At 32.6% G+C, this 11,643-nt stretch overlaps 1 protein-coding gene across 2 annotated transcripts; it reads left to right on the forward strand.

The window, feature by feature from the left end:
• The first annotated feature begins 919 nt into the window (after positions 1 to 919).
• Positions 920 to 11,213, forward strand: Alg-2 (Apoptosis-linked gene-2). 2 transcript variants are annotated; one of them, XM_085958628.1, is made up of 4 exons: positions 920 to 1,209; positions 6,674 to 6,780; positions 7,961 to 8,229; positions 10,120 to 11,213. In XM_085958628.1, exons 1-4 carry the CDS (start codon positions 1,151 to 1,153, stop codon positions 10,219 to 10,221), a joined length of 537 nt encoding a protein of 178 aa, XP_085814754.1. In that variant the 5' UTR covers positions 920 to 1,150; the 3' UTR covers positions 10,222 to 11,213. The 2 variants fall into 2 exon arrangements, with proteins under 2 accessions (XP_085814754.1, XP_085814755.1); XM_085958629.1 differs by having other exon boundaries at positions 10,388 to 11,213.
• The last annotated feature ends 430 nt before the right edge of the window (positions 11,214 to 11,643 follow it).

Consider the following 11,643-nt stretch of genomic DNA (forward strand, 5'->3'; position numbering starts at 1 on the left):
GTTTTATTCAGAAGACCGAATAGAGCCATAAATCTAACCTTCTAAAGGGTGCTTTCTTTAAAAAAAAAACAATAGAAATGCATTGATGGAAAAAATATACCTAGATGCATTTCTAAGAACAAACTTGCCTTGCACGTATTTGTATCAACATATTATTGTGTATGGCCCATTCAAAAATGCAGGGATCCTCAATCTGTAAAATTGTTGTTTAAACTTTTATTTATTTTTTTTTTGATTTTTTTTTTTAATATTTTAATATACCAATTCATATTCCTCAATTTCAACACAATCTGAACCGGAATGCCATATTAAATATTCTGATAAGGTTCGAGAATTTTAGAAGGCACGCTGTCCTCGAGGATTCCACGAGAAGGAACGGTATCCTCAAGGATTCAACGAGCCGGAACGGTGTCTTTGAAGAATCCACGAACCGGAGCTGGGCTCCGGTGCGTTCTGGTCCATTTCGAGCGCTGCTTTTAACTGAGACCTTGTGAGGTCTGAGGAGCAGACCTCGGTTTCCTGACTATTATTTCTAGGGTTGGGTCTTGTGAGTACATTAATGCCCTTTCCCGCATGTAATCTGGCTAAGTATTGAGCTGTTGAATATTCTTTCGAGGGAAAACAGTTAAGAAAAACCCTCTTCCGAATATTGTCCTTATGGGTCCAACAAACATAAAGTTCATCCTTTAGCGGGGTGTTCGGATTGAGATTATGATCTTGTGTGGATCATTTTATAACATCAAAGATATTCGCCCAGTCCAATCTCTTTAGTTTTTATCATCCTTTTCTAAATGTACTATAACTATATGAAAAAAGATGATAGCACTGAGGTGAGTAAAAATCTGGAGCATAGAGTATTTTTAACATTTTATCGGACTGGTTTTATCGGTCTTCATAAATAATTTTCTGTTGCCTGCTTGACACGCAACACGCAACCATAGACGCATTCACGCATAGACTAATCGTAAACGTGATAAACGTCAAATTTACCTGTTCTGTTATACTTTCCATTCATAATAAACGTTTCTGGGAGTGGTCGATCGTTGGTTATTTCACATAACATAAGTCAAACCGTAATTCTGTATTTGAGTGTAATTACACCGCAGCCATATTTCGACCTTCAATTTGTTGGTGAATTACTGTGTAAATAATGTCTCAGTTTACTTCACCTATGCCTAGCCGTGAGTTTTTGTGGGATGTTTTTCAACGGTAAGTTAGATCGACATAATACTATAATACGAGAGTAATCATTGTTCTCATTTAGGATATCATAATATAAACTATCGATAATATTATAGCACGATAATAAAAGTTTTAACAAACCGGTTGTCAATAAACCACGTCAGTTAACTATAGATTTATGCACTAGGTATGTATGATTCACTATTTATCTTTGCTTTATTGCACAATGATAACTTTACTATCTGACAAATTTTCCATATGTCGGTTGTTAATTCAGAAAAAAATAAACATAATATATTTGATAATAGTGCATATTTTAGGGTCAAAAATGTGTAGGAAAACAATATGATATCATAATGTGTAGTATAATGCTCCCTTCATAATAACCCTTGATGTGTCTTGAAACACCGACACTGTGTTGATAGACAGCAACAACTTGCAGGCCATGGGACACCCAACACGTATGTCGTCCTCTTAACAACGGTGACCACCACGAGACAATGACATATTAAATGGACGACTCACTTCATACCCGGCGCGCACGAGAAATTGTGCATGAAAGTCATTCACAGATGTATAGGTAGATGTCACGTGACCATTGACATATCCGTTTCCATTATGCGATACAAGCTTCGAGAATTTATAGTAATATAACCTTTATTGTAATGGCGTATTAGTGTCATGACTCATTGCGTTAGAAACAGATTCTCGGTTACTTACGACTTCTCGGAGATTAGACGCAAGTGATCCCAGCGAATCACAGGCGACTGACTGTCCAATGGTTCCTGTCATTCAATTGCATTGAATAAACATTCATCAATATCTTAAAATGGTATTTTATAAATAATAAATAATACTAACACATGCAAAGTGATATCCCATCTTTCTTGGAGTGTTTAGTAGATTTTTTTACAATTTTTAACTAGGCACATTGTCATTTTGTAACACAATAATAACGGTGGAGTCGAAACCTGACAGTCAGAAATTTTGTATCGGCAGACCCAGCGGTGTCGCCAGACCGCTTGCAAGCAGAATGTTCATTTGAGCGTAGGATACCGATATTAAAATATGAATTTCGCCATCCGGCAGACCCGACACAAAGTGAGTGTCATTTTATTTTCTAGATGCTTCGTCCATATTAATGTCATTGCCACGAGACCATATACCGTCACCTTATTTTGGCCATTGTGAAGGGCAGCATTAGACATTGAAATACTGGGACATAAAAATATATTATTGTTACAAAAAGCATAAGACTACATTGTAGTCTTAGTTGTAAAATACACAACTGTTATTCTCCCCATCACAATGGCCCATGTAAGGCGAAGGTACACGGTCACTATCGTGTAGACCAGGGGTAGTCAACCTGGTCCCTACCGCCCGGGGTTTTAAAAACATTAAATACCACACAATAATTTGATTAATTAAATTAAATTTCATCACACTTCATGCTTCTATGTATGCAAAGTATAAATAAAACGATAGATTTAAGATTTAACTACAGTAAGTTGTCGTTATAAAGATTTATTCTGCCAAACTTAACGAAAGTCTGACATAAAGTATTTGGTAAGTAATTATTATTATATTATGCTTTAACTTGCTTTATAAATTTTATAAACTAAAGTTACTTCCCTACTTTATAAATCACCATTACTGTGGAACCGGTGGGCAGTTAGAAAATTTTACCACTAACAGAGATGCAAAAGTGGGCGGTAGGTATAAAATGGTTGACTACCCCTGGTGTAGACTGTAGAGAGTAACATACATGTTGTGTAACCCATAACTGGAAAGTTTTGGCCATACTAAGATGCCCTGTCGGTGTTTCTACACGTATCAAAGGGTGCCAACTTTTATGATGCTTGGCCCAACGTGAAGAGTTGGCACAGGAACTTAAGTACTTAATAGATTTAAAGCAAAAGGTGTTTCAAATAATCATTATTTACAGTTACACCATTCATTATTGTTGTAGTTAGTAAGTATATCTAAAATAAAAATATTTTTTTATCGTGAATTTGGTTTTGGGATAACTGTTGATTATAATGATTTCTTTTTCGAAAGCAGCAGAGTTTTTTCACATTAATGGTCTCAACAGTGTTTTATATGGGTATTCTGGGCTTGCTGCAGAGGCCACTTTCAAGAGATAACATAGTAAATTGTACTGTTATGTATATGAATGCAAACACTGCTCTAAATGTGTCATAAAGTATGTAGTATAAAAGTGGTGAGAATTTACTGTGTTAGTTGTGACTACGAATGCTTGATTGAATATTAGATTTTGCTGATAGAGAGGAAGTCATGATATTTTTAAAAGTAACTTAATGCATTTTGATTGTTTTCTTTACCAAGCACGAAAATGTCTCTTTTTCCGCCCGAGTATCTTCGTCTTGAAGTCAACTTTGTGGCCTGTATCCGTGGAGTGTTTGGCAATCGCTGACATTGTGTAATGTTTTAACCGATATGCCTTCTCGTGTTCACTCACATGCTTTTTAATTGTCCACAAGCTCTGGCCAATATACTTCTTCAACCACCTGCAACACTTGATCTCAAAAAACCAATTTCAACTTTGTGCTTCCTCAGTATTCTCACTATGGCTTCGGTAGCCTTTTTATGTATAATGGGAAACATCGAGGTAAGAATGATAACAAAATTGTAACAACCGTTTGTAAAAGTCTCAACGGATATATTTCATAGTATAGATGTGGTACAGATTATGCACAAACCTTATGCACTGTTTGTGTGCTAACGACTATGTCGGTACCCCATACCACATTAATATACCAGGATTACTATCGGACTTACACTGAGTTCTGAAATACAGTATAACCTCGTTTTTACGTGCCCGGAATTCACGTTTTCCCGGCAATTGTGTGTAATTTTTTCAGTCCCAATGTATTTCAGTACATTTAATACCCGCATTTACGTTTTTCTTTCCCGCGATTTACGTCAGAAATATTCAAAATATGCGAGTTACGCGCGCTTGACAATGATTGGTTCGTGACATTCGAACGGCGTAAGGTGTTTGTTATAGAAGTGTGATGTTATAGAAGGCTGGGAAAGGATTTCAGACCAACCCCTGGAGGATTATGTAAACCTTGACTCCAATGTTATGACATCAGACTTGGTGGAAGTTGATGACATTGTTGACAGTCATTTAACACCAGCAGACTTGTCTGCTGAAGAACTGTCTGATGAAGAAGAGGTTGATATTCCAACAAAACGCTAGCCTACTATTGGTTTGTGACACAGACCAATTCAAATAACTTCAATAATCAGCGAGAAACGAGCACTACATGTACACATGCTTACTACTACGATTGCGTTTGGTTTAGAAACAAACTTTCTGTTGGGATATTATTATATTCTGCTATATATCTTATAAATAGTGATTTTACATGGCACTTATACACCGTAATGCTTTATTTTACGTTTTTGTTATGTTCCATATCCACAAAATGCAAAATGTTTTTCGTTTTTGTGGATATGGCACAAATTATGGATATGGAACAAACCAAGATAATATTTTTTCCTATGCGCGTAATATTTCATTGTTACTGTGTTTTCGTCAATAATAATAGACACATTATAGGTCATTATATTTATCATTAATTGCGATAAGAAAAATTGTTACAATAAGAATATTAAAATACTTAATCTTCGTAAGTGATTGAAAAAGGACATAATGTAAATTATAATACAATATCATTGAAAAAATAAGAAATATAAAGGGAAATAAGGCAATTGAACGTTTCCAGAAAAAAAAATTAATTTAATTTTTATTGCATAGGTATAATGCTTTGAAGAAATCCTTATCATTTTGTGACTAATCAATGTCAACGATTTTCTTGTTTTCTGTTGGAACATATTTTTTAAAAATAGGAATTTGAGGTAAAATATTGCAATTACTATTTTGTATAGGAAGAGGAACCCATTTTTTTCTAGAGCTACTGGGAGGGATAATTATATTATGACAAATCAATCAATCAATCGACAAGTCATCATTGAAATCCATCTTCCATTTCACATTTGACAGAATAGATTGTTTTTCGTATTTTAAATGCTTTAATTTTGTGAATTGCATATTGGTAAAAGCATAAGAGGCTGCAATGGCTTGGGAGGTAGTCGAAAAAATCAGCCTCTAACATCTGTAAAATTAAAAAAAAAACATTTTTTTTCGATAATATTTTCAATATACCTTAGTACCTACCGAATCAATGAAAATGGAGAATAAACCTCCCAATTTCTTAGGAAACGTTCAATTATGCTATGAGCAGTATATACCTCTTGTAATGTTCCATGCCCAGGTTCAGAAAACTTTTGTTCAATTACGTTAATATTAGAAAATCTATATCAAGGAGAGCAGTTGACATAACGAAATTTTTATTTTGAGGTACCTACACATTTTTATCCGGCCACAAAATTATTAAGTACCTATATGATTTACGATTGGAATGTCACGAATGATCTGCGGCAGTATTTTCAAAATATTTCCAGATCTGCCATTCAGAAATTCGTGCCAAATACAATCGTATACAATTTTATTTATATTGCAATAAGCTGTAGTTAAGACTTATAAAAAAAATTATACGTTTGCCTTCGGAAGAGAAAAAAACATTTTCCAAATCAAATGTTATCAGAAATTCTACGGGGAGATGGAGTAAAATCCATTATTTACTTATAATATAATAATAAAATATCTATTTATAACAATACAAGACGAATCACAAACAAATTAAAGCCAGTCAAACGTTATGCATGACGTAACTAAATGTAACTATGACTAAAAAAACTCACTAAATTACGTATTGTTTTGTTCTTTGTCCACATTCTTCCAGATAAAATGCGCAATGCCATTGGTTGAAAAGGATATGGAACAAACCAATACAACTTATAATATAGCGTAGCGAATTAATACTATTGGTTTGTTCTATATCCGGATATGGAACAAACCAATCCAATCTTTTGTATTATTTTTATGGATTTGGAACAAAAATATACTTAAAACTAGTTTATTTCAATATTTTTCGGTCTTTTGTCACTGGATATGTAACATAGCAATACTCAATGATCGTTTTACGTAAAAAAGTTTTTTTTGATAAAAGTGGTCTGTGTCACAAACCAATACTAAGGTAGCGAAAAGAAGAAGCAATGAGGTTCATCGAGAGTTTAAAAACCTACTTTACATGCTTTGCTGATATTTAAGATGACACTTTTAAATGTTTATATAGTCTTGAAAGAGAATTACATAACAAAAATGCAACAAACGAATATACATGATTTTTTCAATAAAAAATAAAAAAATTTAAATTGAATGTTGTTTTTTAATAAAATGTTATTTTTTTAGAAACATATAATTTAAATGTTCTTTTTTTCAATACCCCCCTTTTACATTTTCCCTCCAATTGGGTTTTTTTTTTCAGTCCCTTAAAAAACGTAAAATAGGGGTTATACTGTATATAGATATCTAAAATTTATGTTAAATTTATATTTTCAGAGTGGACAAGGATAGGAGTGGATATATTTCGGCTGACGAACTACAAACAGCATTGTCGAACGGCACATGGAACCCTTTCAATCCGGAGACAGTCCGATTAATGATAGGTGAGAGCTATTTCTAAGTAATGCAGGGAAATAATGCTGCATATATATGCTTAAGCAATAATAATTGCGGCTTACTTTTATCAAATTGACATTGTCAAAGACTTTGATAATGCTTTGCTAAACAAACAAAGAGTATCTCGGAATGTAGGTACAACTTATACTTATTGATGAAATTAATGCAATGTGCTTAAAGAATACCATTCTTAATTTATTAAGCCATTAGCTATATATCTACAGAAATTTGTCATGTCTACAAAATATTATATTTTTCTGTCATGAAATAATAAGTGACTTTTGGAACTAAATGTGGAGAGTAACATTTTTAGCTAAACCTGCAATTTGATACATACAAATAATCAATATGCATCTAGAAACTTTCTTTAGTTAAAAAAATTAACCTACTAATTAATAAAAAAACTGTATAAAATATGCATTCTTTGGAAGCCATGATTATTTGAATGAAAATCATCAATAACATGTATTAAATTGAAGTTTTCAAATACACTCACAGATTCATTGCGGGGTCACCCTTAAGTGAGATTTTATAATTCAGAAAATAGTTATTTTTCTCCATGGTAAACTCCGATTCATCCGGGACTCGGGACAGCTATTCCAATTCCGGGACAATCCCGACCAATCCGGGACAGTTGGCAACCTTAGTCCATAGCTTACATATTCCAAAAATCGAATTTTGAGATAATCGTAAAAACCACCAGAGTACTGTTTTTTTGTAATTAGAAGAAAAGTGTTGAACTCCCTTGAATATTAATGAGAGAGTGAGTTGATTTACATTATTTTTTAAAAATATATATAATATTCCTAAGGCTGCAGACACAACACACTAAGAAAAATAGAGCTCCCTGATTGGTTAGAAAGGCCTTGATGACAGAACTCACATTATTCATTGAAAAATTTGAGTTATGACACCAACAGTCAAATTTGTCAACGATTTTCACATGGTTTAAAGTGACTTTTGATAGCCAACTATTTTTATTTATATGTATTAATGCCTTTAGAATCACTTGGTATATTTAATTCAAAAATGACAAAATTGCAAAATGTGAGTTATGACTCTAGGCGACTCATTTGGTGAAACTGATTGCCCAAAATTTTTCATTCAATATGGTCTGCTCTATATACTGTAGATTGCTAATTTTATCAATCATACCTTTAATTCCAGGAATGTTTGACAAACAAAATAGAGGAGCTGTGAATTTTGAGGACTTTGGTGCACTATGGAAATACGTCACAGATTGGCAAAGCTGCTTTCGCTCATTCGACAGAGACAACTCTGGAAATATAGACAAAGAGGAGCTCAAAAATGCACTGGTAGCTTTCGGTTATCGCTTGTCAGATAACATTGTACATCTTTTGGTCAGGAAGTTTGATAGATATGGAAAAGGCACAATTCTTTTTGATGACTTCATACAATGCTGCATTATTCTTTATGTAAGTATACTGAATGCAATTATGTATGTTTACTTTTGTAATAATCTTATTTATGACCTAATTCAAATATCTTGAAGTTTAATCAAGACTGGAAATTTTTATCATTGTGAATGTTTAAACTAACTAATTTTTATTTCAAATGTCTTAATGATTTTTCAAAACTAAGCCAAAACTATGGAATTCCATTAAAATGTTCCACCAATTATTATTATCATTAATTTTTTTATATTATCGCACTATTTTTTCTATTATATGAATCAGTGTTTTTATGTTGAGTTTTTCATGATTGTTATAAACTGATGTTGTCTTTCACATTCAGTCCTTTACCCCCACCATATAAATGAGGTCAGCTTGCTGCCCCCAGCGCCTTTATTCCAATGTACCCACCGCGAGTGGAATGTATGATTATAAAATTATTGGTTACTCTAGCTAGGGCTTAAAGATTCCCAACCCTGTGCCTGAGGGCGCACTTATGCCTACTTTTGCGTGTGTTCATGGACTCATTTGTCAAATATAGATTGTGACTCAATGGTGCGAATCTAAATGAATGTTTAAGAATAGTAATATCCATATACATTTCTAACTCCAAAAAATTGAGCAAACAAATCCAATGCTCTTGACCTATAGAGGATCAATTTAATGCGATTTCTTCTAGTGTGCTCGAATTACACAGTTACGGGTGCTATTTTTGACTGCTCTTACATGAAACCTATTGTATCGTTTTCTTTCACTCGGTATCACTCCAACTACGTAATATTTTCTGTCAAAACTATCGAACTTCACACTTATGTGAAATGCTTATAATAATTCAATTTTCATTCTTTGTTGATCAATATATTTTGCATACAACGTTCAAATATATTTTTATTAATAATTTAATAAAAATAAACTTTATGCAGTCATCAAATGTTTAAAATAAATATAAAGGATAATAAGCTTCAAAATTATATAAATAGATTATCTACAACGTTTAAGGAATGTCCAGGCTTATGCTCTGAAAATACCATAAAATCTCCATTTTGACCTATATTGGGCATGTGGGCCGTTAAACAGAGAATAATTTGACAGTCAATAAGCCAGTATTAATAAAGTTTTAATTATGATATAAAAACGTTAACTATAACGGAACCGATTATTTATAAATATTATGTTTTTATTAATAAAATATACATAATATATTATGAACATTGTATGTAAAGAATACGTAAGAAAACAGAATGACATTTTAATTAGTGGGATCTTTGGAATTGGATTTGTTCAATCAATTTTTCATAGTTAGGAATGTATGTGGATATTCCTATTCTTAACAAGTCATTTAAATTCGCATCAGTGAGCTGCGAACTGTATTTAGATTTTATTATGCTCATTGTTGAAAATAATGCACAAATGATTTCGTGGGTTGGGAATCCCTGGTCTAGAGTAACCAAGGTAATAACAATTTGTCAATCTCGGCGCAATACATTCCATAGGCGGTGGTGCAATGGGATAAAGGTACTGATACATGTTCGAACCCTTTGGTTGCTGAGTCAACTTCACGTGTTATTTTTTCAATTGATGTGTGATTTTGAATCCAGAGCGTCAACCCAAGCCAACAGGCTAAGAAAATAACTAACCAGTAGTTTTCGTAAGAAGGCCGTTCAGATATCTCCCTACACAGTAGGGAGTTGAAATGGTGATTGTTTACAGTGATTAAAATTTCTCGTCATGAGTTATACCCGGAAGAATATCTATGCTGTTTAAAATAAATCCAAACCGTTGTAAATGTAAATTGCATGTCAATGATTTTCTAATGTTGCTACAATACTTTGCATGCACTATTTTCTCTTGTGTTAATAATTAACATTATAATGTAAATATTTTGTGCATATATGTTTTTTTTTTATTTTTCAGACCTTAACAGCTTCTTTTAGACAGTTCGACACCGATCAGGACGGTGTAATAACAATTCATTACGAACAATTCCTCGGCATGGTTTTCAGTCTTAAAATATAATGAATATATTTTATGAAGTGGTTGATTTTCATAATACACAGTATTTTATGTCCAGAAACAGTCCGTTCTTCCTTCTGTCAGTGGTTCTTGTGAATTTTTCATCTCCATTGTGACCAAATTATTTTGTACTATATTATTATATAACAAATGTGTGATATCTTTGCAGGCGTTGACACAGGCATTTCGCTATCACGATACAGATATGGACGGCTATATAAGAATACACTATGAACAATTTTTGTCAATGGTTTTTTCTCTACAAATTTGAACACAATCATAATTATGGTGATATTTTAATTTGATATGAACAATGTTTGCCTTCTTACCAGCTTAGCTTATTTTAGATAGTTTGGCACTGATCAGGACGGTGTACAAATTTATTATGAAAACTTCATTGGTGTTGAGTCTTTACATCATAATATAATAAATACTTGTTGATTTGTATAATACACAACAAATATTTCCTGTCCAAAAAACAGCCTTTTTTGTCAGTGGTCACTGTGAATATCGCAAATATACTTAATTTTCATCGTGATCTGATTACTTTGTAATGCATGACTAGAACAAATCTGTTCTATTTCTGCAAGTATCAATACAAGTATTTCACTATCATGATTCAAATTGGAACGGCTATAATATTAAGAATAAATTAATACACTATAAACAATTTTTGCCAATGGTTTTATTCTCTGCAAATTTGAACATAATCTTAATATGGTGATATTTTAATAATTCACTATGAACAATGTTTGTCTATCATCCTTATAAATTTAAACTATATGTTATTATAATGATATTTTATATATACCTATTTGTAAAAGTTTATGCCTTTGTACTATTGGCAAGATAAGAAAGTATATTGTTGGAAAACTAAAGATTGAAAAATATTTTTGTATCGATTGAATGCATCGCGTAAAATTTGTTGTTTGAAACACTTATTTTAAATAATATGTTGGAATCTCAAAAATTATATTAGCAATGCATCAAAATAATTTTGTTTTATTTATTTTCATCCTCATCCTCATATCGCATAATCACCTATTTGCCAAAAGTTAATCAGTAGCTGAGAGAGAAGAGATTCGCTGGGGAGTTTCAGTGATTTCTCCGAATCGGAACGAAGAGACTATTGATCTGTCAGTTTGTGGTTTCTGTCTAACAAGACGAATCTCATAACAACTACTGCCTATTAATTCTGTGAGCGAAAGGAAAAGGGCGATAAACCGACCCAAAAAACATCATTTTGACATATCGCAGTTTGAAAGTTTTGAGATCAAGGAAAAATCTGAATTTAATGTTATTAAAGTTTTATCTACATACATAATTTTCTCATGTCTTATTAATAAATTCTTTAGGTTACTTTTACTTTTTGATGCTAATTAATACCTGGAAGGTTTTGAAGGAGGCAAGGCGGCCAAAAAGTGC

This window comes from Rhyacophila brunnea, unplaced genomic scaffold (genome assembly GCF_057557595.1).
Source record: "Rhyacophila brunnea isolate RB1 unplaced genomic scaffold, BYU_Rbru_1.0 scaffold_8, whole genome shotgun sequence".
Classification (NCBI taxonomy): Eukaryota; Metazoa; Arthropoda; class Insecta; order Trichoptera; family Rhyacophilidae; genus Rhyacophila; species Rhyacophila brunnea.

Bases quoted from the DNA above. Each gene is read 5' to 3' on its own strand.
- Alg-2 (XM_085958628.1), top strand. From the start codon at position 1,151: ATGTCTCAGTTTACTTCACCTATGCCTAGCCGTGAGTTTTTGTGGGAT. The intron at 6,781-7,960 runs GTGAGAGCTATT...CTTTAATTCCAG, and splicing joins GACAGTCCGATTAATGATAG to GAATGTTTGACAAACAAAAT. The intron at 8,230-10,119 runs GTAAGTATACTG...TTTATTTTTCAG, and splicing joins AATGCTGCATTATTCTTTAT to ACCTTAACAGCTTCTTTTAG.